The sequence below is a fragment of the Leucopleurus acutus genome (assembly GCF_964270905.1).
Source record: "Leucopleurus acutus genome assembly, chromosome: 6".
NCBI classification, from domain to species: domain Eukaryota; kingdom Metazoa; phylum Chordata; class Mammalia; order Artiodactyla; family Delphinidae; genus Leucopleurus; species Leucopleurus acutus.
Window position 1 is genome coordinate 109,918,133 of NC_139149.1, and position 27,761 is coordinate 109,945,893.

The following is a 27,761-nucleotide window of genomic DNA, read 5'->3' on the forward strand; positions in this document are numbered from 1 at the left end:
TTACCATGTAGCAAAAAAGAGATCCCTAAAACAGACCCTCAGAATTGAGCTTATCCACACAGTCTTACACAGCTCCCATCAGTCACACCCCACCCCCCAGGCCCCTGTCTCTGTGCACTTGACCTTGGAAGGGCTGACAGAGCCCTGGCCCTGCAGGAAGGACAAGCCCAGGGAGACCCGACAAGGAACAAGCAGACTCACCCCTGGTACCCAGAGAGTCTCCTGGGAGGAGAGAGGAGCAGGGGGTCCAGGCCAGTCCCACTGACTACTGTGCTGCCCCTGGAAGGGGACAATGGAGCAGGGCCTGAGTGTAACCACTTGGGTCCCAGCATCCACTCCGCTCCACTTCTACACTCACGGAGGAGCAGAGGGTCTTGATCCTCTGGCCTCAGTGGCCACTCTGGCAGCTGACGCTGCTTCCTTCTGCCCTTTAAGCTCAGATCCCAGGTCCTACTGTCTGGTCTCAAGGACAAGCCTCTGGTCCCCACTGGGGTCTCCCAGCTTAGAGACTCAGCCCCACTGCTGAAGTCTGAGGGGAAGCTGTTCCTGGTGAAGCTCGTGAAGCCCGTCGCCTTAGCGGGTCCTCTGCCCCAGGTCCCTCCTCCCCCACGACCTCCCCTGCCCTCTGGGTTTCCGGGCCCAGTAGCTGGGATCCTCCCGGGACAGCAGAGATGCTCCCCATTGCCAGCGGTCCTCACAGCCATGGAAAATGCCCCAGGTGCCCCCTTATTGCCTTCAATCTCTGCAGCAGGGTTTGTAGGAGGAGTTCAACCTCTTCTTTTTTTTTTTTTAATTGAAATGTGGTTGATTTACAATGTTGTGTTAATTTCTGCTGAACAGCAAAGTGATGCAGTTATACATAGATATATATTCTCTTTTATATATACATATATTTTTTCATTATGGTTTATCCTAGGATCAACCTGCTTCTTAATTTGGTCCTGTCCTTTTCCAAACCCGAGTTCCTGGCTTAAAGAAACTGCATTCTCCACAGAGGCCTGGGGATGCTCCAGAAACTCCCACGGCTCTCACAGAGTGTGGCGCAGGCCCGGCTTTCTCAGACCCACAGGAAGGTCTCTGCCAGGGGCCAGGAGCAGCCCCCATGCGGGAGTGTCCACCCTGTGGATTGCTCGTCCAGCCGCTGCTAGGTGGCCTCTAATTCCAGGTGCTCAACGTGAAGGTCCTAAACAGACAACAGAAAAGTGGGCACATTTATGTCAACAGCCAGCATGGCAGTGGCCTGGGCCACCAGGCCCCAAGAGGGAGAGGGGACACTAGAAACGGCAGGTGTGGTCTGTGCCAGCCTTGTCTGGACCCCATGCCTCATGGAGTCAGGAGCAGAGGACGGTTGCGCCCAACAGAGGCTCGGCTTACTAGTCCTTCTACACCCCCAAAGTGAGGGAGGGAGAGAGGGATCCACACGTGTGCAGGACCTGGTGCCACTGAGACCCTGCCCACTGGAAGAGATGCCCTCATCAGTGTCCTGGGATCTGTCCTAACCACTGAGATATGATGCTCACTTCTTTGGGGGAAAGAAAGAAGTGGGGGGAAGGCAGAAACCTTCCCCCTCATTTTCAAATGCGCTTTGCCTTTGTGCCCACTCAAGTGAGTCTTCTGATCACTTCTCATTCTTCGTGGAATGATGACTCAGTATCTGAGTGAAAAACCTGTGCACAGACACAACTTCAGGGCCAAGGGTCACCCTCTCAGCTGGGGTCACCTGCCTTTTCATTTCTAGGTTATCTGGGTTCCAACCTCCATCTCCATCCAAAGGGAAGCCTTTGCCCCTCAGCATTCCCATGACTGCTTCCCAGGTTTCTCCTCTTCACCCCTGGCTGCAGTTGTGAAGCAACCCCATAGTCGGGGCACCTTGGACCCTTGCACCTAAGATGTAACACTTGTCACCAACTTGGCTCCAGCCTCTGGCCCCAGGGCCTTGGAGATTTTTTCTCCTACCTCTGGCTGATTTCCAGGAATACTAAGAACATTCTCTCCACTTTGTAAAGCTGAGCATTTGGGCTCTCTCCTGGTCCGTGTCCATACGCTACGACCTAAATGCATCGGTCCAGGCTCTCCCACAGCCCGGAGAAAAGATTTGAAGTCTCTGTCTTTCCCTCTCCCCACCATGGTCATCTCGGAAAGGGGAAGGGGCACAGATGGAGTTTACCCCGACCATGTACTAAGCTCTGAACCGCTCTGAGAAGGCAGTAGACTGGCGACAGTTGGGGTCATGCAGAAGTTGTTGCTGTCTTTGCACAAACAGGTGGACCCCTGAGGGCTGGCCCTGCTCCTCCCCTGGCCCTCCAGGCCCCGACTGTCATTCCTTGTCTTTCATCCCTGGGATCACATGTCAGGATGGCTGGAAGCACAGTGGAGTTACGAGAAGAGGGAGGGCATCTGCACAGCACAGCTCACTGATAAATACTTTCACTTCCCTTTTCCCTACTTGGGCGGAGTCATCTCTGGGGGAGTCCCAAGAGCAGACTTCCTGCTCAGGGCTCAGGGCTCCAGCAGCCTCCCGGGACCGGACCGAGGCTGGGGAGCCTGGAGGGGTCGGAGGCCAAGGTCAGGCCCAGGCCAGGCTGGACGGGAAGATGGCTGGTGGGGGCAGCGAGCTCAGCAGCAGGTCAGTCTTTCTCCCCCTTCCTCCCACCTTTCCCTCTGGCCTCGCTGCTGCTTCAGTGCTGTCCTTTGGACTCTGCACTAAACCTCTGCTTTACGCCTGGTGTAGGGGAACAGTCACCTGCAGTGTAATGAAGGGCAGGAATGTATAATGAGGAAGGGATTTTAAACTGCCGCAGGGCGCCTGCTGGTTGAGTCCTGCAGCCACAACACAGGTGACTACTTGTTTTGCAGCTACTGCTCAGCCGGCAGGCCTGTCTGAAGGCAGCAGTCCTTCCTGAGGCTTTGCAGCGAGGATTTATTTCCTTGTGGCCCCAGGTCACTCTCGTTCCCCTCAGGTCAGTTCTACCTTCACACAGGTCATTTCGAAGAAGGTAGTTTCGAAAATAAAAAATTCAGGAGAAACCCCCGATTTATTCTCAAACCCTGGGTGGTGCTGTCGGTCTCGTATCTGTCCTGTGGACGGCACCACTATTCCCAGTTCTAGCTGGGGGCCTGGGTTCTTCCTCCAGAGATCCCGAGCAAAGAAATTAAAGGGAAGAGAAATACCCCAAACTGCAAAGAGCTAGCACAGGCTGAGTAATTTTATGTTTGGTTTCGTTTTCTGTTCTGGAATAGGTTACACCTCTACAAGAAAAAGAGTAGAAATCCTATCTTTTTCTCTAGTAATGGGTCAGAAATACCACTACTTAATATGTTAAATTTTTTGATTTTTTAATACAAAAGAAATACATTATGCATTCTTGCTCATAGAATTTCAAACGATACAGAAGTATATAGAGGGAAAAAGTCCTGTTCACCACTCACCCACTTGCAGCTTCCAATACCAGTCCTGTTAGAGTCGCAGGCATAACCTTCCAGATCCTTTTCTTTGCATTTACATATATAACTCATTTTCTTAAATACAAAATTTGAATCCTGTTTTTTTAAAAAAACGGATTCATATTGTGAATGCCATTTTGCATTTTCACTGACTTTAATAGCCATAGGCTCTTCTCATTCTTTTTAACAGCTATATATTGGGTTGGCCAAAAAGTTCCGTAAGAGGTTACAGAAAAATCCGAACGAACTTGTTGGCCAACCCAATACTATCCCGTAGAATGGATACACCATCGTTTTTATTGTTTGTTTATTTAATTGAAATATAGTTGATTTGCAATATGGTGTTAGTTTCAGGTGTAGAGCAAAGTGATTCAGTTCTATATATATATATATATATATATACACACACACACACACACATATATACATATAAAAATATATATTCTTTTTCAGATTCTTTTCCCATATAGGTTTTACAAAATATTGAGTATAGTTCCCTGTGCTATACAGTAGGTCCTTGTTGTTTGTCTACTTTGTATACTAGTGTGTATATGTTACTCCAAAATTCCTAATTTATCCCTCTCCCCAAGTTTCCCCTTTGGTAACCATAAGTTTGTTTCCTATGTCTGTGAGTCTGTTTCTGTTTTGTAAATAAGTTCATTTGTATCATATTTAGATTCCACAAATAAGTGATATCATATGAGATTTGTCTTTCTCTGTCTGACTTACTTCACCTCTAGGTCCCTCCATGTTGCTGCAAATGGCATTATTTCATTCTTTTTTATGGCTGAGTAATATTCCATTGTATAAATATACCAATCTTCTTTCTCTGTTCATCTGTTGATGGACATTTAGGTTGCTTCCACATCTTGGCTATTGTAAATAGTGCTGCTATGAACATTGGGGTGCGTGTATCTTTTCCAAGTATGGTTTTCTCCAGATATATGCCCAGGAGTGGGATTGCTGGGTCATATGGTAGCTCTATTTTTAGTTTTTTAAGGAATCTCCATACTATTCTCCATAGTAGCTGTACCAATTTACATTCCCACCAGCAGTGCAAGAGTGTTCCCTTTTCTCCACACCCTCTCCAGCATTTATTGTTTCTAGATTTTTTGATGATGGCCATTCTGACTTACACCATAGTTTGTTTTTTTGTTTGTTTTGTTTTTTTATTTTTGGCTGCATTGGGTCTTTGTTGCGGAGTGCAGGCTTATTGCAGTGGCTTCTCTTGTTGCGGAGCATGGGCTCTAGGCATGTGGGCTTCAGTAGTTGCAGCATGTAGGCTTCAGTAGTTGTGGCTCGTGGGATCTAGAGCACAGGCTCACTAGCTGTGGCACACAGGCTTAGTTGCTCCGCAGCATGTGGGATCTTCCCAGACCAGGGCTTAAACCCATGTCGCTTGCATTGGTAGGCAGGTTCCTAACCACTGCGCCACCAGGGAAGCCCCATACACCATGGTTTTTAAAGCATCCCTCCTCCCCACCCTATTGACAGACATTTAGATCATTTTCAATTGTTCACTTTTACGAAGAAGCAGTGATAACAATGATGATGTATTTCTTTATATTTTTGTACATATAAAAGTGTTTGTCTTGTGTCAATAACCAAAAAAATGGAATTGCTGAGGCAAAGGGTACTAATGTTTAATTGTTTATAGATTCTGCAAACGGCCTTTCTAAGTAGCTGAACCAATGTATTCACCTACAAGATTTAGGTGAGCCATCTCCCCACACCCAAACTTTGCAGAGGTGGTGGATCAAGAGTTGCATCTTGTTAACTTTACCCTCCTGATTACATGAGAGGTTGAACAGTCTTTTTGTCTATTGGCCTCTTCTATGAAGTGCTGGTTGATTCATTGCCAGTGTTAGTGAGTTGAGGTGATTGTTCTTTCTTTAACTGTAAGGGAGAATTTGCTAAAATTCTGAAACTTATAAATATGCTTTCCTTGCCCTTTCACTTTGTTGTGGTGACTTTATCTTATTAAAGCTTAAACTTTATAGCCTCATTATTGTATTGATTTTATAAAATAGATGTACCCTTGTTATTATGAATAAATAAAGTGATGCAGAAAGTTATTGATAAATTCTGTGTGCACAGTCTTTAAATATAGCCCTTGTGTTTTTAAGGTGATAGATTCAATTCTACCTTTACTTCAGGGTAAGTTTCTCCTCTAGTATCACCAAAACGATTTTCTATTTCAATTTTGGGGCAAAATTATTCTTCCACTGGAGCAACTTCAGCCTTCACAGCTTTTATCTGTCCCTAATCTTTCATCTCTTTAGCTTTTTACTTTCTGCTTGTGATGGTTGTCTCAAACTTTTCTTCATGACAATTATTTAATTTTTAGTAGTTTTTGGTTTCTTGGGGTTTTTTTTAAGTTGATTTGTTTATTTGGGGGGATCTTAATTTGTTTCTACAGCTCTTCCAACTCCACTTGAAGTCACATATTGTTATTTTATCACCCTATCTTCATGCTCTTGCTTTATTATTTAGATTTTTGTGTGATGTTCAGTGCTTTGGGGATGTTTTCTTCATCCTCTGGGTTATCCTTCCAGATTGATTCTATTTGCAGTTTGGTTTCAAGTGTTGCTTTACTTTCTTGTTCATATGCCTGCCCTGGTTTTACAGCCCATTTCGTTCCAGCATGACCTGGGCAGCTCTCCCACCACCCACAGCCTTACGCTGAGTGAATGTTTTTGTGTTTTTCCCCCCACATTTCCTGTCTTATCTGAGACCATATTACTTCCCGTCTGATCTACGATTAAAGCTTCTACTTTAATTCTTATGAATTTTTGTCTGAGAGTCCTTTAATCTGTTAAACCATCCCTTTCCCCACTGATCTGTAGTGCTCCCTTTCCCATTAGCCAAGGGGTCATATGTGCAGGGTCTGTTTCTGTGCACTCTCTTCTCTGCCATTGACCTATGACAGCCTCTCCTTATGTGTTTCCACACTGTCATGGCGACAACAACTTCACGTGAACTCTTGAAGAGTAAATCTTCCCATGTTCTTTTCTTCTTCCAAAGTGTCTTGGCCCTTTGCATCTCCAAATCAGCTTGTCAAAATCTTGTCGAGATTTTGGTTAGGATTGCGTTGACTCTATAGGTCAATCTGAAGAGAATTGACATCTTTACAATCTTGTCTTCCATCTCATTAATATGGTATATATATATTAATTTAAAAATATTTTCTAATAAAATTTAAACTTTTCTGTCTAGAAGTCTTATACTTCTGCTAGATTTATTTATAGATACTTGAGATCTTTGTGCTATGATATCTATATAATTTAAAAATCAACTGTCTAGCTGCTTGTTACTAAGATATAAAAATAAATTGAAACTGCCAAACTTTAAAAAATTCTAATAAATTGTATGGAGATATATATTTTGTATAGAGATATAAATTTATATAATGTATACATAATGACTATTTTGTTACTTTCAATCTAATTCTTATACTTCCTACTTCTTTTTCTTGCCTTACTGTGTGGGCTAGGACTTTGTACATGGCGAGTATAAGTAGTGATAGTAATCATCTCTGTCTTGATTCCAGTCCCAAAGGGAAGTCCTTTACCATTATACAATTATGAATGATGTTTGCTATAGACTTTCTTTCTTAATAAAAAGACTTACACAGATTAAAGAAGTTTTGTATTTGGCATCTGATACTTTCAATATATGAGGTGTTTGTGACCCTGTTTTCTGTTGTTTCTGCCAGTTCTCACTCACAGATTTCTTTTTTTAAATAAACTTTTTATTTTGGAATAATGTTATATTTACAGAAAAGTTGCAAAGATAGTACAGCAGTCTCTAATACTGTACACCCAGTTTCATTTCCTGTGTTGTTATCCTCTTACATTATTGTGGTACATTTGTTGAAACTAATAAAACCCAATATTAGTTAGTAGGTTACTGCTAACTAAAGCCCGGACTTTTTTCAGTTTCACCAGTTTTTCCACCAATGTCCGTTTTCTTTTGTGGGATTGAATCCAGTATACCACATTGCATTGAGCCATCCCATCACCTCTTCTCTTCTGGTCTGTGACAGTTTCTCAGTCTTTCCTTGTCTTTCACAACCTTGACAGTTTGAAGAGTACTGATCAGGCATTTTGTAGAATCTTTCAATTTTGGTTTGTCTTGATGTCCTTCTCATGATTATAATGGGGTTATAGGTTTTATGAAAGAAAACCACAGAGGTGAAATGCCCTTCTCATCACCTCGTATCAGGGGATATGTCAACCTGACTTATCTCCAGGAATGCTGGCCTTGATCATTTGGTTTAGGTAGTGTTTGCCAGGCTTTTCCACTATAAAGTTACTATTTTTTTCCTTTCCACACTCTATTCACAAAGATTATTTTGCTTATGTAGCTGGTTATCTTTGACTATGTACTAGCATCATATTTAGAAAAATTATTTATGGGTAAAATCTGGGACCACAGTGAAGGTACTAGGCTTTGGAAAGGATTTCTGTTTGCTACAACCAGGTGCCTCGGGACGCACCAGTTTGGGAACTGTTTAGCACATGTTCAGGGGCTGAGAGAACCTGGGGGAACCCAGGTGACTTAACTGGGAATACAATTCAGTAAATTCAGAGATGTCCCTCCACTTATTCTCACCATGAATATGTCAAGGTCAGGGTCTGGACTCCCATTGGACTCTCCACCCTGTGTGGACTCTAGACTTTATTTCTGTCTCTCTCACTCCTTAAGGCTGTCAAACCTGAGGTCCTGATTCTCTGGGGTCAGCAGATGCCCTCAAATCAAAAGTGTCTCTGTGCTTTGCTTACCTCTCTGGTTTCTCCTTCCCCTTTACTTTTGCCTGGCAAATTCTTATGGTGGTTTCATCTCTTCTATGATTAATAACATGTTTAAATGCTTTTTCCAACTCAAGTTTTTTTCAACAGAACTCTGTACTGCTTGTGGGAGTTGGGAGAGATTGAGATGTTTTGAGTCCTGACCTACCACACCGGAAACTTATGGTCATTGACTAAGTGATTGATTGATTGATTGATTAACTGCCATTTTTCAAAGTTTATGGCTTGAGGTTGGATTGTGGCTCTTGAAGTTTTCTCTGACTGCTTCTAGGATTTTCTCTTAGCATTTAAACTGTAGTGAGTCTAGATTTGTTTGTTTGTTTTTTTATTGTTTTTGTTTTGCATTTAACCTGTTGGTGTTTTCACAGTTGCTTGAATTTGTGAGTTGATGCCTTTTATCTGTTTTGGAAAATCCTTAGCCGTTAACTCTTCAAATATTTCTTCTGCCCTCCCCCCAGCTTCCTCCTCTCTCTAGGGCTCAAAAGCAGATTATACTAGACCTTTTGACTGTCTCTCACATATTCCTTTCATGCTTTTCTACATTTTTCCATTTTTTAAATGTCTGTACTTTAGTTGGATGTCTTTTATTGAGGTATCTATCTTCTAGTTGGCCAATCGACAAGTGTTGTCTTTTTAATCCAATCTTCTGCTAAATACTACCAACAAGTTTCATTTTTAAAATTGTATTTTTAGATCTAAATATTCCATTTCATTATTTTTTGTAGATTCCAATTCTCTGGTAGAATTATCTGACTTTCTATTTTCTCCATCATTTCATCCATTTTCTTGACCATGTTAATCACAGATTTTATGTGCTAAGTCCAATCTCTGGATCATCTGTGCACTTGCTTCCATCATCTTTTTTTTTCTTGGTTTGGTCTTATAGTCCTATCTTTTGACATGCCTATTAATTTTTGATTGAATGCCAGACATTGTGTATGCAAGACATGGAGCCCCCAAATATTCTCTTCCACATAAGAGTGATTCCCCTTTCCTCCGCTAAGCAAGTAAAACAATGAGGCAGACTACATTACACATTCAGGGCATGAAATGACTCAAGATTAGTATGCATTTTTTGATAAGATTTAATATACCTCTGGTTTGCCCTGATCACAGATGAGGACATCCAGGGCTTTCAACTGAGAGAGAGCAATCAAGTTTTCTCTGCTTTTCAAAGCTTTTGTCATATTTTCACCCTCTTTCTTCATGCAGCTTTAGAAATGAAAAAAGTTCTTGAGAAAACCAACCAAGTTTTTAATTTCCTTGAAGTCTCTAACTTTGCACTCCAACTCCAAATGACCATCAGAAGTTCTGCTAGTTTCTTTGTCCTCCAGTTACAGACCTTTGCCTGTGCCAAGTCCAGATTCTTAGCTTCTAGCTATGTTCAGAATTTACAAGTGCTCTCATGGGACAAAAAGGCTACAGATTCCAAAGCCACATCATCACTCCCTTCAGAGCTTTCAACTCTCTCCCTTTATGTTCTCTGGACCTCATCATGATTGTCTTTGCCTTTTCTGCATGGTGAGCCTTCAGGTAATTCTGCTTTGCTTTTCAGAGACTTTTTACATTTTTATTCCAGCCTCCTGGCCTTAAAAACTTTACCAAATATCTTGGGAAGAAGAATGGGTTGTGTGTTGAGGCCCCTCAAGTCTCCAGCCCTGTGTGACTGTCACAAGCTCTCTGTGTTCCCTGCTAAGAGTAACACTCTTTGGTCTTGGCCAAGCCCAAATTCTCAGCCTCTGTTCCCAGAATCAGCAAATACCAGCCACCACCCTGAAAAATAACAATTACAGCTTCTCAGCTCCCAAAGGTCTCCAGTCTCTAGAACCTTAGTCTCTGCAGACTCTGTTGCTTCTGTAGCTCTCTAGTCCCTTTAAAATCATTTTCTGGTATTCTACCCAGCTCTTCTAATTGTTCTATACTGGACTTCTGGCCTGCCTCAAACTGTTCGATCCTACGCTCTGATGAATTTTTGTTTACATTATTTTATGTGGATACTAACCAAGGGTTAACCTATAGTCTAGTTTCATTTTCCCATTTTATTCAAAAATCACATACAATTTAAAAAATTTTTTTTATTATTTTTAATTGAAGTAGAGTTGATTTACAATATTACATGAGTTTTAGGTGTACGACACAGGGATTCGATTTTTTTATAGATTGTACTCCATTTAAAGTTATTACAAAATAATGGATATATTTCCATGTGCTATACAATATATGCCTGTTGCTTATTTATTTTATACATAGTAGTTTGTGTCTCTTAATCTCATATGCCTATCTTGACCCTCCCCACTTCCCTCTCCTCACTGGTAACCACTAGCTTGTTCTCTGTATCTGTAAATCTGTTGCTGTTTTGTTATATACATTCATTTGTTTTATATTTTAGATTCCATATATAAGTGATAACACAGAGTATTTGTCTTTTTCTATCTGACTTGTCTCACTAAGCACAATACTCTAGGTCCATTCACATTATTGCAAATAGCAAAATTTTATTTTTTTAATGGCTGAGTAACATTCCAGTGTGTGTGTGTGTGTGTGTGTGTGTGTGTGTGTGTGTGTGTGTGTGTGTGTGTGTGTGTGCATCATGCCTTATTTATACATTCGTCTGTTGATGGGCACTTAAGTTGCTTCCATATCTTGGCAATTTAAATAATGCTGTGATTAACATTGGGGTACATGTATCCATATCCGTTTTTATACTCAAGTTCACCAATGTTATCCTCCTTATGCTTTTTTTAAAATGCCTTTTATATACTCAGAATTCTAACCATATTCTCCTATATATTATACGAATACTTTATTCATTCATTCACAAATATTTCCCGATACCATGTTTTCAGAACTTAATGAGATGCTGGAATATCATGGTGAGCAAAGCAGACCAAGTCCCCGCCCTAATGGAAATGACATTCCAGTGAGAGACAAATAGTAAACAAATGAACAAATAAATGTATAATTTAATGACAGAAAGTGGTAAGAGTATAAAGAAAAAAGCATATGGGGTACATGGATAGAGTGTAATGGGAGTGCAATTTTAGACAGGATGTCCTGGGAGGGCTTTCTGAGAGGTTAGTATTTGATGAGAGTCATGAATGTATTGAGGAAAAGCACCATGCCAATTCCTGAAGAAATGTTCTAAGTAGAGGAAACAGCCAATGAAAAGTCAGGCATAGAAACATGCTTGGAATGTCTGAAGAAGGCTTGGAGGTTAAGGTGCCAAAGGGCAGTGATCTAGAAGAGGAATAGTAGAAAATGAGGTTGGAAGGTCATGTTTCTCATGGGTCATGGTCAAGACTTTATATTTTATTCAAAATAGAGTGGGGAGTCATTGGAGGGTTTTCAATAGAGTGAAGTAATCTGATTCCAGTTTTTAAAAGATCTCTTTTGCTTATGTTTGATGTTTGGAGAACAGCTGCAATATGACATGAGTGGAAACAAGAAGACTAGTTGGTAGCTATGACAGTAGCCAGGCAAGAGATGATGGTGGTTGGGACCAGGTTGGTGCAATGAATATAAAGAAAAAGGGTGGGATACTGGATATATTTCTATGGTAAAGCCAAGAACAGTCAAAGATGGATCAGACATTAAGTATGAGAGGAAGAGAAGTGTCATAGAAGACTGGAAATATTTTAGCCAAAGAAATTAAAGGAGAGCGTTGTCATTTGCCTAGATGGCAACATTGTGTAGTGATTAAAGGGCCTGGACTCTGGTCCAAAGCCTCACTCTGTTCTTCAATAATTATGTGGCCTTGGGGATATTGCTTAACATCTCTGTACCTCTGTTTCTTCATCTGTAAAATGGGATAATAAGAGCATATACCTCATAGGTGCTGTTATATGTATTTACTAAATCCTATATATGGAAAAATTAGAAAATAAGCAGGTTTCAAGAGGTGACTCAGAAGATCAGTGATCAGTTGCTGCCTGCTAATTGTAAAAAGCCTACCTGTGTCATCAAAGTGAAGATGGTTGAATATAAATCTGGAGTCCAGGGGAGAGATATGAGGTAGAGATGCACATTTGGGAATTGTCCATGTGTGGCTGGTATCCAGAGCCATGGGAATAGATATGATTACACAGGGAAGGAGTGCAGATAGAAAAGAGGTAAGAGAACTGTCCTTGAGTAGTTGAATACATGCAAAAGAGTAGGAATAGCCAAGGAGATAGTTGGAAAGCCATAAAGGCATGGCTCTCAGGAGCCAAATGAAGAAAGCATTTCCAGAAGGGAGAAGTTTATCAATGTCCATGAGGTTGAGGGATAAAGTAAGAGGAGGACTGAGAATTGGCCTTTGGGTTTGGCAGTGTGGAGGTCAGGGAAAACATAAACCCAAAATATTATGTATAGGGTATTGGTAGGGGTAAAACTTGAATGTGTGCAAGAGAGACTGAGGTGGAAAAGTGGAGACAGTTAATATGGACAATTTCAAACAAGAAACACAACAGGAGAGGTAATCTGAGTGTAGGGATATTTTTAAATGGGTAATATTGAAGCATGCTGTATGTTGATAGTAATAGTCCAATAGAGAAGGAAAAGTTGTTGAGGCAGAAGTGAGAAAGAATGATTCTGTATTGATTGTGCCTGAGTCAGGGAGAGGTAATGGAAAACAGTGCCCAAGCGGGGGGATTGTCCTTAGGCTGAAGAGAGGCAGTCTGTGCACTGTAACAGGAGGGAAGGCCAACGGGTGCCCATGTAGGTAGGCTGATGTATTCCATGGTGAGAGGATGCAGTTACATTCTTCTGTTTTGCATCTACATTCTCAGTTGAGAGGGAGAGAAAGGGTTGGAAGAGTTTGAGGATAGAAAAGCTGTAAAACAGTCATTCAGGGAAGGAAAAAGTGAAATGAGTAGCATGATGTACGATTACTCAACAGCACCGAGAATCCATTTCAGCTTAATGATTATAAACTTAAAGGGAGAGCACTTAGCATGCTTGTTTTTTTTTTTCTCCAGATAGCTTGGGTGCTGATGAGTGGAAGAGGGGCTAATCTGATTTTATCCAGGGTTATCGATATATTAGATAAATTCACTGGAGGGAGATGTGAACGAGGAAGTTAAAGGTGAATTTAAGAGGCAGATTTTAATAGCAGTCCTAGAACTTGACTGCATGATGGGGAGCTTTGAACTTACTGATCCCCTTCCCAGTTGTATTTGGATATTAGAATGTTTTAAAACTCCTTAGTAGATTCTAATGTATAGCCAAGGTTAAGAACACTGGAATATAACAGTATATCATGAATTTAGGTGGGTAAGAAAAGTGAAGACATAGAAGCAATTATGAAAAATTTTTTAAAAATGTAGCAGAATTGGGAACCTGAGAGTAGGGGATCACAGATTCATTGGAGTGCAGGTGTTAGAAGACATGACCTGCAATAGATGAGGCAGTGGTCATATTTGAGTCTGAGATTTTGGAGCATGCATAAATTGGAGAAATGATGAAGTCTAAAGTATGGCCGTGGAAGAAAGTTACAGAAATCAAGTGGAAGACAAGATTATTAGAGATAAGAAGGTCAGCAAGTTGAAAGATCAGGATATTTAATGGAATCTCTGTGAAAATGGAAATAATCATGAATTTTGTAAGGACTCCTGGTAAGGTATTTGCAAAAATTTTCTTCGAATAAGGGACAGTGGCCAATAGAATGGCAGATAGAAAGGAAAGAAAAAAGGAAAGATAAAATGTTTTATAGTTTGCTTAGTTGTTTTTTTGGTTGGTTTATATTTCTTTCTTAATTCCACGGGAGATTTGTTTTGCAAATGGAATGAGCTACAGAACTACCATTTTTTTCCTTCAAAAAAGGACCATTTATGCAATAACATTAACTTAGTAGTTTAACTACTGATTTGAAAGAACATTTTAAACATATACTAGATTACCTTTTATATATAGGTGATCCTTGTTCTGATCCATGATTCTATTTTTTTATTCCTCTTTCAACACTGAAATATTTTAGTTACTATGGCTTTATAGGTAAAACTCTTTATCATTCCTATTTTCAAAATATTCATAGATATTCTTGAGTTCTTTCTCTTCTAGATAAATGTTGGGACCAATTGTTAATGTTCTGTAGTATAACCCATCTTTCTGGGATTCAGTCAATAGACATTGAATGAATATATAGATTTAAATTAAATTTTAAATTACAATTTAAAAATTAAATTAAAATTTAAAAAATTCTGAATGGTCCCAACTAGAAAGATGGCATGTCTCTTTATTTATTCAAGTACATATTCAAGTTCTACAGTAAAGTTATTGTTTTTTAATGATCCCTATGGTAAGCTTATTGGGTAAATTTAGTGCTAGGCATTTTACAATTATATTTATAAATGGGAACTCATTTTTCTTTTACATTTTCTAAATTTTTATTGCTGGCATAGGGGAAAACTATTGGTTTGAGTTTGTTGATCTTATGGATATAAATCTTACTAAGTGGACTTCTCCTAATATTGTCTTGTATTTTTCCGCAGAAATCTTTGATTTCCTTTATCAATGTTTTATAGTCTCAGCATATAAGTCTTTCACTTCCTTGGTCAGGTTTATTCCTAAGTTTTGGGGGGGTTTTGATGCAACTTTAAAAGTGACTGCTTTTTTTTTTAACTTTCCCTTTCTGATATTTCATTGTCAGTGTAAAGAAATGCAACAGATTTATTGCCTTTAGCTCAGTTTTCATCTCAGCAATTGAGTTGTCTAAATTTGATTGGCTCCTCTTTATAATTTCTAGTTCTGTATTACAGTGATCTGCAATTTCTATCAATAGTGTTTCTTAATTCCTTCAGCAATTTTATTACCTCCTTTTTCAATTCAGGGTCTGACAGACTGGAGAGATCTGTTTCATTGTTTGTTCTTTCAGGAGATTTCTCTTGTTCTTTTAATTGCCTTAGTGTGAGGGTTGGTTTTATTCATTGTTCTGGGTACTCCAGGGCCCTTTTAAATGGAAACCTACTTATTTTAAGTCACACAATTTTGCTTGTAATAGTTCTTCAGTTATTTCCTCCCTTCTGCTTTCTCCTATCTTTTGGAATTCATGTTAGTTGGATATTAGGTCTCCTAGGTTTATCCTCTACAAGCTTCCTGCTTTTCAGGGTCTTGGGGCAGTTCTTTATATTTTTTTTCTTTTGAATCTACCATCTGTAAAATTTTCTCAGCTCATTCATTCATTCTAGTGATTTTTAAATCTCTGCCATCATATTTTTAATTTCCAAAACCTCTTTTTTTTTTTTTAACATCTTTATTGGAGTATAATTGCTTTACAATGGTATGTTAGTTTCAGCTTCACAACAAAATGAATCAGTTATATATATACATATATTCCCATATCTCTTCCCGCTTGCATCTCCCTCCCTCCCACCCCTCCAGGCGGTCACAAAGCACCGAGCTGATCTCCCTGTGCTATGCGGCTGCTTCCCACTAGCTATCTACCTTACGTTTGGTAGTGTATATATGTCCATGCCTCTTTATCGCTTTGTCACCGTTTACCCTTCCCCCTCCCCATAGCCTCAAGTCCATTCTCTAGTAAGTCTGTGTCTTTATTCCTGTTTCACCCCTAGGTTTTTCATGACATTTTTTTTTTTTAAATTCCATATATATGTGTTAGCATACGGTATTTGTCTCTCTCTTTCTGACTTACTTCACTCTGTATGACAGACTCTAGGTCTATCCACCTCATTACAAATAGCTCAATTTCGTCTCTTTTTATGGCTGAGTAATATTCCATTGTATATATGTGCCACATCTTCTTTATCCATTCATCCGATGATGGACACTTAGGTTGTTTCCATCTCTGGGCTATTGTAAATAGAGCTGCAATGAACATTTTGGTACATGACTCTTTTTGAATTATGGTTTTCTCAGGGTATATGCCCAGTAGTGGGATTGCTGGGTCATATGGTAGTTCTGTTTGTAGCTTTTTAAGGAACCTCCATACTGTTCTCCACAGTGGCTGTATCAATTTACATTCCCACCAACAGTGTAAGAGGGTTCCCTTTTCTCCACACCCTCTCCAGCATTTATTGTTTCTAGATTTTTTGATGATGGCCATTCTGACTGGTGTGAGATGATATCTCATTGTAGTTTTGATTTGCATTTCTCTCATGATTAGTGATGTTGAGCATTCTTTCATGTGTTTGTTGGCACTCTGTATATCTTCTTTGGAGAAATGTCTATTTAGGTCTTCTGCCCATTTTTGGATTGGGTTGTTTGTTTTTTTGTTATTAAGCTGCATGAGCTGCTTATAAATTTTGGAGATCAATCCTTTGTCAGTTGCTTCATTTGCAAATATTTTCTCCCATTCTGAGGGTTGTCTTTTGGTCTTCTTTATGGTTTCCTTTGCTGCGCAAAAGCTTTTAAGTTTCATTAGGTCCCATTTGTTTACTCTTCTTTTTATTTCCATTTCTCTAGGAGGTGGGTCAAAAAGGACCTTGCTGTGATTTATGTCATAGAGTGTTCTGCCTATGTATTCCTCTAAGAGTTTGATAGTTTCTGGCCTTACATTTAGGTCTTTAATCCATTTTGAGCTTATTTTTGTGTACGGTGTTAGGGAGTGATCTAATTTCATACTTTTACATGTAGCTGTCCAGTTTTCCCAGCACCACTTATTGAATAGGCTGTCCTTTCTCCACTGTACATTTCTGCCTCCTTTGTCAAAGATAAGGTGACCATATGTGCGTGGGTTTATCTCTGGGCTTTCTATCCTGTTCCATTGATCTATCTTTCTGTTTTTGTGCCAGTACCATACCGTCTTGATAACTGTAGCTTTGTAGTATAGTCTGAAGTCTGGGAGCCTGATTCCTCCAGTTCCTTCTTTCGTTCTCAAGATTGCTTTGGCTATTCGGGGTCTTTTGTGTTTCCATACAAATTGCAAAATTTTTTGTTCTAGTTCTGTGAAAAATGCCAGTGGTAGTTTGATAGGGATTGCATTGAATCTATAGATTGCTTTCGGTAGTAGAGTCATTTTCACAATGTTGATTCTTCCAATCCAAGAACATGGTATATCTCTCCATCTATTTGTATCATCTTTAATTTCTTTCATCAGTGTCTTATAATTTTCTGCATACAGATCTTTTGTCTCCTTAGGTAGGTTTATTCCTAGATATTTTATTCTTTTTGTTGCAATGGTAAATGGGAGTGTTTTCTTGATTTCACTTTCAGATTTTTCATCATTAGTATATAGGAATGCCAGAGATTTCTGTGCATTAATTTTGTATCCTGCCACTTTACCAAATTCATTGATTAGCTCTAGTAGTTTTCTGGTAGCATCTTTAGGGTTCTCTATGTATAGGATCATGTCATCTGCAAACAGTGAGAGTTTTACTTCTTCTTTTCCGATTTGGATTCCTTTTATTTCCTTTTCTTCTCTGATTGCTGTGGCTAAAACTTCCAAAACTATGTTGAATAAGAGTGGTGAGAGTGGGCAACCTTGTCTTGTTCCTGATCTTAGTGGAAATGCTTTCAGTTTTTCACCATTGAGGATGATGTTTGCTGTGGGCTTGTCATATATGGCCTTTATTATGTTGAGGAAAGTTCCCTCTATGCCTACTTTCTGCAGGGTTTTTATCATAAATGGGTGTTGAATTTTGTCAAAAGCTTTCTCTGCATCTATTGAGATGATCATATGGTTTTTCTCCTTCAGTTTGTTAATATGGTTTATCACATTGATAGATTTGCGTATATTGAAGAATCCTTGCATTCCTGGAATAAACCCCACTTGATCATGGTGTATGATCTTTTTAATGTGCTGTTGGATTCTGTTTGCTAGTATTTTGTTGAGGATTTTTGCATCTATGTTCATCAGTGATATTGGCCTGTAGTTTTCTTTCTTTGTGACATCCTTGTCTGGTTTTGGTATCAAGGTGATGGTGGCCTCGTAGAAGCAGTTTGGGAGTGTTCCTCCCTCTGCTATATTTTGGAAGAGTTTGAGAAGGATAGGTGTTAGCTCTTCTCTAAATATTTGATAGAATTCGCCTGTGAAGCCATCTGGTCCTGGGCTTTTCTTTGTTGGAAGATTTTTAATCACAGTTTCAATTTCAGTGCTTGTGATTGGTCTGTTCATATTTTCTATTTCTTCCTGATTCAGTCTTGGCAGGTTGTGCCTCTCTAAGAATTTGTCCATTTCTTCCAGATTGTCCATTTTATTGGCATAGAGTTGCTTGTAGTAATCTCTCATGATCTCTTTTATTTCTGCAGTGTCAGTTGTTACCTCTCCTTTTTCATTTCTAATTCTATTGATTTGGGTCTTCTCCCTTTTTTTCTTGATGAGTCTGGCTAGTGGTTTATCTATTTTGTTTATCTTCTCAAAGAACCAGCTTTTAGTTTTATTGATCTTTGCTATTGTTTCCTTCATTTCTTTTTCATTTATTTCTGATCTGATTTTTATGATTTCTTTCCTTCTGCTAGCTTTGGGGTTTTTTTGTTCTTCTTTCTCTAATTGCTTGAGGTGCAAGGTTAGGTTGTTTATTCGAGATGCTTCCTGCTTCTTAAGGTGGGCTTGTATTGCTATAAACTTCCCCCTTAGAACTGCTTTTGCTGCATCCCACAGGTTTTGGGTCGTTGTGTCTCCATTGTCATTTGTTTCTAGGTATTTTTTGATTTCCTCTTTGATTTCTTCAGTGATATCTTCATTATTAAGTAGTGTATTGTTTAGCCTCCATGTGTTTGTATTTTTTACAGATCTTTTCCTGTAATTGATATCTAGTCTCATGGCGTTGTGGTCAGAAAAGATACGTGATACAATTTCAATTTTCTTAAATTTACCAAGGCTTGATTTGTGACCCAAGATATGATCTATCCTGGAGAATGTTCCATGAGCACTTGAGAAAAATGTGTATTCTGTTGTTTTTGGATGGAATGTCCTATAAATATCAATTAACTCCATCTCGTTTAATGTATCATTTAAAGCTTGTGTTTCCTTATTTATTTTCATTTTGGATGATCTGTCCATTGGTGAAAGTGGGGTGTTAAAGTCCCCTACTATGAATGTGTTACTGTCGATTTCCCCTTTTATGGTTGTCAGTATTTGCCTTATGTATTGAGGTGCACCTATGTTGGGTGCATAAATATTTACAATTGTTATATCTTCCTCTTGGATTGATCCCTTGATCATTATGTAGTGTCCTTCTTTGTCTCTTCTAATAGTCTTTGTTTTAAAGTCTATTTTGTCTGATATGAGAATTGCTACTCCAGCTTTCTTTTGGTTTCCACTTGCATGAAATACCTTTTTCCATCCCCTTACTTTCAGTCTGTATGTGTCTCTAGGTCTGAAGTGGGTCTCTTGTAGACAGCAAATATATGGGTCTTGTTTTTGTATCCATTCAGCCAATCTGTGTCTTTTGGTGGGAGCATTTAGTCCATTTACATTTAAGGTAATTATCGATATGTGTGTTCCTATTCCCATTTTCTTCATTGTTTTGGGTTTGTTATTGTAGGTCCTTTCCTTCTTTTGTGTTTCTTGCCTAGAGAAGTTCCTTTAGCAGTTGTTGTAGAGCTGGTTTGGTGGTGCTGAACTCTCTCAGCTTTTGCTTGTCTGTAAAGGTTTTAATTTCTCCATCAAATCTGAATGAGATCCTTGCTGGGTAGAGTAATCTTGGTTGCAGGTTTTTCTCCTTCAACACTTTCAATATGTCCTGCCACTCCCTTCTGGCTTGCAGAGTTTCTGCTGAAAGATCAGCTGTTAACCTTATGGGGATTCCCTTGTGTGTTATTTGTTGTTTTTCCCTTGCTGCTTTTAATATGTTTTCTTTGTATTTAATTTTTGACAGTTTGATTAATATGTGTCTTGGCGTATTTCTCCTTGGATTTATCCTGTATGGGACTCTCTGTGCTTCCTGGACTTGATTAACTATTTCCTTTCCCATATTAGGGAAGTTTTCAACTATAATCTCTTCAAATATTTTCTCAGTCCCTTTCTTTTTCTCTTCTTCTTCTGGAACCCCTATAATTCGAATGTTGGTGCGTTTAATGTTGTCCCAGAGGTCTCTGAGACTGTCCTCAGTTCTTTTCATTCTTTTTTCTTTATTCTGCTCTGCAGTAGTTATTTCCACTATTTTATCTTCCAGGTCACTTATCCGTTCTTCTGCCTCAGTTATTCTGCTATTGATCCCATCTAGAGTACTTTTAATTTCATTTATTGTGTTGTTCATCGTTGCTTGTTTCATCTTTAGTTCTTCTAGGTCCTTGTTAACTGATTCTTGCAATTTGTCCATTCTATTGTCCATTCTATCTCCAAGATTTCGGATCAACCTTACTATCATTATTCTGAATTCTTTTTCAGGTAGACTGCCTATTTCCTCTTCATTTGTTAGGTCTGGTGGGTTTTTATCTTGCTCCTTCATCTGCTGTGTGTTTTTCTGTCTTCTCATTTTGCTTATCTTACTGTGTTTGGGGTCTCCTTTTTTTTTTTTTGCAGGCTGAAGGTTCGTAGTTCCTGTTGTTTTTTGAGTCTGTCCCCAGTGGCTAAGGTTGGTTCAGTGGGTTGTGTAGGCTTCCTGGTGGAGGGTACTAGTGCCTGTGTTCTGGTGTATGAGGCTGGATCTTGTCTTTCTGGTGGGCAGGTCCACGTCTGGTGGTGTGTTTTGGGGTGTCTGTAGACTTATTATGATTTTGGGCAGCCTCTCTGCTAATGGGTGGGGTTGTGTTCCTGTCTTGCTAGTTGTTTGGCATAGGATGTCCAGCACTGTAGCTTGCTGGTCGTTGAGTGAAGCTGGGTGCTGGCGTTGAGATGGAGATCTCTCGGAGATTTTTGCTGTTTGATATTATGTGCAGCTGGGAGGCCTCTTGTGGACCAGTGTCCTGAAGTTGGCTCTCCCACCTCAGAGGCACAGCACTGAGTCCTGGCTGCAGCACCAAGAGCCTTTCATCCACAGGGCTCCTTAATTTGGGATGATTCGTTGTCTATTCAGGTATTCCACAGATGCAGGGTATATCAAGTTGATTGTGGAGCTTTAATCCGCTGCTTCTGAGGCTGCTGGAAGAGATTTCCCTTTCTCTTCTTTGTTCTCACAGCTCCCAGGGGCTCAGCTTTGGATTTGGCCCCGCCTGTGCGTGTAGGTCGCCGGAGGGCGTCTGTTCTTTGCTCAGACAGGACGGGGTTAAAGGAGCCGCTGATTCGGAGGCTCTGGCTCACCCAGGCCGGGGGGTAGGGAGGGTCACGGAGTGCAGGGCGGGCCTGCAGCGGCAGAGGCCGGCGTGACGCTGCAGCCTGAGGCGCGCCGTGCGCTCTCCCGGGGGAGCCGTCCCCGGATCCCGGGACCCCGGCAGCGGCGGGCTGCACAGGCTCCCCAGAAGGGCGTGTGGCTAGTGACCTGCGCTCGCACACAGGCCTCCTGGCGGCGGCAGCAGCGGCCTTAGCGTCCCATGTCCGTGTCTGGGCTCCGCACTCTTAGCCGCGGCTCGCGCCCGTCTCCGGAGCTCTCCCAAGCAGCGTTCCCAATCCCCCCTCCTCGTGCACGAGGAAACAAAGAGGGACGTAAAAGTCTCTTGCCTCTTCGGCAGGTCCAGACCCCTCCCCAGACTCTCTCCCGGCCAGCCGCGGCGCACCAACGCCCTGCGTTCACGCCCTGTGTTCACGCCGCCAACCTCAGTCCTCTCCCGGCGCTCCAACAAAAGCCGGAGCCTCAGCTCCCAGTCCCGCCCGCCCCGGCGGGCAAGCAGACAAGCCTCTCGGCTGGTGAGTGCCGGTCGGCCCGATCCTCTGCGCTGGAATCTCTCCGCTTTGCCCTCCGCACCCCTGTTGCTGTGCTCTCCTCCGCGGCTCCCAAGCTCCCCCACTCCGCCTCCCGAAGTCTCCACCCGCGAAGGGGCTCCTAGTGTGTGGACACTTTTCCTCCTTCACAGCTCTCTCCCGCTGGTGCAGGACCCGTCCCTATTCTTTTGTCTCTGTTTAGTTTTTTCTTTTGCCCTAACCAGGTACGTGGGGGGTTCCTTGCCTTTTGGGAGGTCTGAGGTCTTCTGCCAGCGTTCAGTAGGTGCTCCGTAGGAGTTGTTCCACGCGTAGATGTATTTCTGGTGTATCTGTGGAGAGGAAGGTGATCTCCGCGTCTTACTCTTCCGCCATCTTCCCGGAACTCCCCCCAAAACCTCTTTTTAAAACTTTCTTTTTTTTATACATCTTTTTTGAAAAATGAATCCGATACTGTTTTTCTACTACTGAAGACAATAGTTTTTTTTTTTAATTCCATTTATTACAAGGTTTTTTTGAGAGTTAGTTACTTTCCATCTCTTTCCCTACTATTTGTTTCTTCTCAAGGATTCCATCAGGTGTCCATTTACATTTAAGAATGAGACATGAAAACTTGATTAGGGCTCTGTGTAAAGGATGCCTCTAGTTGACTGGTGAGTTTCATTGTGCCAGTTTTGACTTTCACCACTCAATCTGTCTTCTGAAGTAATGGTGCCTCTGATTCCTGACCCCATTCACAATTCAGAAGCCTAAATTGGCTTTCCTCTTTCCAGTTTCCCCTTGTGTGAGTAACTATATTTTTTAAAGATTTATTGAAGTATAATTGATATACAAAAAATTGCACATATCTAATGTATAAAATTTGATGAGTTTGGACATGATACCATCACCACAACCAAGGTACTAAACATATTTATCACCTCCAAACCACTTTTTGTATTTGTTAACTATAGGTACTATGTTTTATAGTAGATCTCTAGGACTTATTCATCTTGCATAACTGAAACTTTATACCCATTGAAAAACAATTACCCATTTCCCACCCCCAGCACTGGTAACCACCATTCAATTCCCTACTTCTATGAGTTTGACTATTTTAGATACCTTATGTAAGTGGAATCATGCAGTATTTATCCTTCTGTGACTGCTTTATTTAACTTAGCATAATGAACCTCTAGGTTCATCCATGTTGTCCTAAATGGCAGGATTTCTTTCTTTTTTAAAGAAACAATCCTACTTACCATCGCATCAAAAAGAATAAAATACCTAGGAATAAACCTACCAAGGAGACAAAAGACTTGTACTCTGAAAGCTATGAGAAGCTGATGAAAGAAATCAAAGATGACACAAACTGGAAAGATATACCACGTTATTGGACTGCAAGAATCAATATTGTCAAAATGACTGTACTACCCAAGGTAGTCTATAGAGTCAATGCAATCCTTATCAAATTACCAATGGAATTTTTCACGGAACTAGAATAAAAATTTTTAAAGTTGTATGGAGACACAAAAGACCCTGAATAGAAAGCAATCTTGAGAAAGAAAAATAGAGCTGGAGGAATCAGGCTCCCTGACTTCAGACTATACTACAAAGCTACAGTCATCAAAACAGTATGGTACTGGCACAAAAACAGAAATATAGATCAATGGAACAGGATAGAAAGCCCATAAACCTATGCACCCATGGTCACCTAATCTATGACAAAGGAGGCAAGAATACACAATGGAGAAAAGACAGCCTCTTCAATAAGTGGTTCTGGGAAAACTGGACAGCTACATGTAAAAGAATGAAATTAGAACACTCCCTAACTCCATACACAAAAATTAACTCAAAATGGATTAAAGACCTAAATGTGAGGTACGATACTATAAAACTCTTAGAGGAAAACAGGCTGAACACTCTTTGACATAAATCACAGCAATATCTTTTCTGACCTGCCTCCTAGAGTAATGAAAATTAAAACAAAAATAAACAAATGGGACCTAATTAAACTTCAAAGCTTTTGCACAGCAAAGGAAACCATAAACAAGTTGAAAAGACAACCCTCAGAATGGGAGAAAATTTTTGCAAATGAAGCAACTGACAAAGCATTAATCTCCAAAATATACAAACAATTCATACAACTCAATATCAAAACATAAACAACCCAATCAAAAAATGGGTGGAAGATCTAAACAGACATTTCTCCAAAGAAGATATACATATGGCCAAAAAGCACATAAATAGATGCTCAACATCAAAATTATTAGAGAAATGCAAATCAAAACTACAATGAGATATCACCTCACACCAGTCAGAAGGGCCATCATCAAAAACTCTACAAGCAATAAATGCTGGAGAGGGTGTGGAGAAAAGGGAACCCTCTTGCACTGTTGGCAGGAATGTGAATTGGTACAGCCACTAGGGAGAACAGTACAGAGGTTCCTTTAAAAACTAAAAATAGAACTACCATATGTCCCAGCAATCCCACTCCTGGGCCTATATCTGGAGAAAACAATACTCTGTAATGACCTATATGGGAAAAGAATCTAAAAAAGAGTGGATATATGTATAACTGATTCACTTTGCTGCACAGCAGAAACTAACAACACTGTAAATCAATTATACTCCAATAAAAATTAGTTAAAAAAAAGAAAGTAGGTAGAGGAAGATTTAATAGAATTAATGTAAAAAAACAATACAGACATTAAAAGACAATGTAGAAAAATTTTTCAACACATATAACAAAGGCTTAATATATCTGATATACACAGACCACAGCCCACTGATAAAATATGACAAATAACTCCAAAGAAAATGGACTTGAACAGAAAGCTTAGAGAAGAGAAAATAAAAATGTGCAATAAACATATGAATACATACAAATTAAATGGTAGTGAGAAACCATTTCTCACCCCTTAGATTGGCAAACATAACTTCGTAAATGACACTGCAGTGTGGGAGAAGATTCAGAGAAACAGACATTTATTGCTGGGTTGAGCATGAATTGCTAGAGCCTTTTCAGGAAAGATGTGGCAATATCTACTAAATTTTAAGATACACTACAGCTTAACCCAGCAGTCAGTCCTACTTTTGGAACCTATCCTGTGAAAATAAAAACACCAATATGCATATACAAAAGCTCCAGAACTTTCAGTGACTCCCTATTTCCCCCAAAGTAAAAGCCAAGTCCTTAAGAGTGTTCAGAGGACCTGAAACGATCCAGCCCTTCTCTCCTGTCCTCTACCTCACTTCTCTCTGGCCACACTACTCTTTGCTGTTTCTTGACTACACTAGGCATACTACAGCTCTAGGAACGTGGTGCTGGCTCTCACTTCTGTGTGATATATTCTTTGTCCAGATACCTATTAATGAACTAACTTTCCATCTTCTTAAAATCCTTGCTCCAGGTCACCTTCTCAATGAGGACTGTTTTGACCAACCTACTCAAAATCACAGCCACAGCCCCCCACCCAACCTGCATACTCCCAACCTCCTAATCTGGCTCTATTTTTATTGTCTATGTCCTTATCACTCCCTAACATACTAAATTAATTACTTATTTATTTTATTTAGTGTTTATTGTCTTAATCATTGACTGTCTTCTCCCAAAATGCATATGCCATAGCATAGGAAATTTGTCTATTTTGTCCCTTGATTTTTCTTGAGTACTTGATGCACACAAAGCACGAATAAATTGGTTAGATGCCCGTAAATACAAATGTTTTTATTGAAGCGTTGTTTTTTGATAGCAAAATAGAACAATGACTACATAACACTGACCTCTAAATCTGAAAAAAATCTGATTGTCCATTGAGCTGAATGGTTGAGTAAATTATGGTAAATACATATTGCTAGAGTATTACATACCTATTTATTTCTAATAATTTGGATAGAAGGGCATAGTTTTATTAATGAATAAAAACAAGTTCAGATTAATATATCATGACCCAGGACTTCCCTGGTGGCACAGTGGTTAAGAATCTACCTGCCAATGCAGAGGACACGGGTTCGATCCCTGGTCTGGGAAGATCCCACATGCCGGGGAAAAGCTAAGCCCATGTGCCACTACTATTGAGCCTGTGCTCTAGAGCACACGAGCCACAACTACTGAGCCCACATGCTGCAACTACTGAGCCCATGTGCTGCTACTACTGAAGCCTGTGCACCTAGAGCCTGTGCTCCACAGCAAGAGAAGCCACCACAATGAGAAGCATGCACACCACAATGAAGAGTAGCCCCCACTCGCCACAACTAGAGAAAGCCTGCGGGCAGCAATGAAGACCCAATGTAGCCAAACACACACACACACACACATATATATATATATATATATATATATAATGCCCCTATTTTTATACAAGTCAAAGTAATAAAAATATTTTACTTGTGGTAAAGTTTGGAACAAGTGATGGGAAAGGCATGGAATGCTATGCCCCAGACTGTTAACAATGGCTTAGTGAAGAGTGTCCGGGTTACACCAGGTCCCTTCAGATCCTTCTTTTATCATTTCTTGGTAACATCAGAGGAAATAGAAATAATAGAGCCAACTGAACAAGACTTCAAGACTATATATATAAGTATATTCAATGCTCCCACAGCTTATGAGATAATACTGCTTCTATAAAACAATTAACTATGAAACTTAGAAATTTAAAAGTTGTTTTACAGAAATAAAAGTAGGAAAAATAATAAAATATTTAGGAATAAACGTAACAAATGTAACATAAGACTTGTATGCCCAAACTGCAAAACATTGTAAGAAAAATTAAATATCGAAATAAATAGAAAATTACAGTTCATGGATTGGAGGACTCGGTATTTTTAACATGGCAATTCTTCCCAAATTGATCTGCAGATTCAATGCAAAATCAAAATCCCAGCAGGCCTTTTCGCAGAAATTGAGAAGTTGATCTTAAAATTTGTGTGGAAATGCAAAGGACCCAGAATAGTGAAAATGATCTTAAAAAGGAAAAAGTTGTAAGACTTACAGTTCCTGATTTTAATACTTTTATAAAGCTACATTAATAAAGACAATTAAAGCACTGGCATAAAGATAGATCTAGAATCAATGGAACAGAATTGAGAGTGCAGAAATAAACACTGATGTTTTGGGTCAATTGATTTTCAACAGAAGTGCCAAGGCAACTCAAGGAGGAAAAGATCGTCTCTTCAACAAATGGTGCTAGAACATTTGGATATCCACATGCAAAAAGATTAATTTACACCCTTACCTCACACCATTTGCAAAAATCAACTCAAAATGGATCAAAGACAAAATGTAAGAGCAGGGCCAGATTCAGGGCCATGCATCTTATTGAGATGCACAAGACCTTGCACTTGGTTTACTGCTCTGCTTTCACTGTCCTGAAATTCTTAATGGTTTGTAAACAACGGTCCCCCTAATTTCTTTTTCCCTGGGTCCCACAAATTGTGTAGCTGGGTGTGTGTGAGAGTGAAAATGATAAAACTTGTTTTTAATTTTCATTTTTTTATTGAAGTATAGTTGATTTATAATGGTTCAGATGTACAGCAAAGTGATTCAGTTATATATATATATACACATACATATACATATATATTCTTTTTCAGATTCTTTTCCATTATAGGTTATTACAAGATATTAAATATAGTTCCCTTTGCTATACAGTAGGTCCTTTTTGTTTATCTACTTTATATATAGTAATGTATATCTGTTAATCCCAAACTCCAAATTTAGAAAATGATAAAACTTTTAGAAGAAAATATGGAAGAAAAATCTTTGTGACTTTGGGTTAGACAAAAAGGTAGTTGGAACACAAAAAGCATGATTCATAAAATAATATGTTGATAAATCAGAATTCACAAAACTT

At 39.8% G+C, this 27,761-nt stretch overlaps 1 protein-coding gene across 1 annotated transcript in view; it reads left to right on the forward strand.

Moving 5' to 3' along the window:
- Positions 1–2,496: 2,496 nt before the first annotated feature.
- LOC309963316 (nuclear autoantigen Sp-100-like) overlaps positions 2,497–27,761 on the forward strand; it is a gene marked incomplete at its 3' end in the record, with an annotated part of 77,110 nt that continues 51,845 nt past the window's right edge. Inside the window, exon 1 of the mRNA XM_082841607.1 lies at positions 2,497–2,626. Within this exon, the coding sequence (XP_082697733.1) occupies positions 2,595–2,626 (32 nt within the window). The 5' untranslated portion in view covers positions 2,497–2,594. The remainder of the gene's footprint in view (positions 2,627–27,761) is intronic.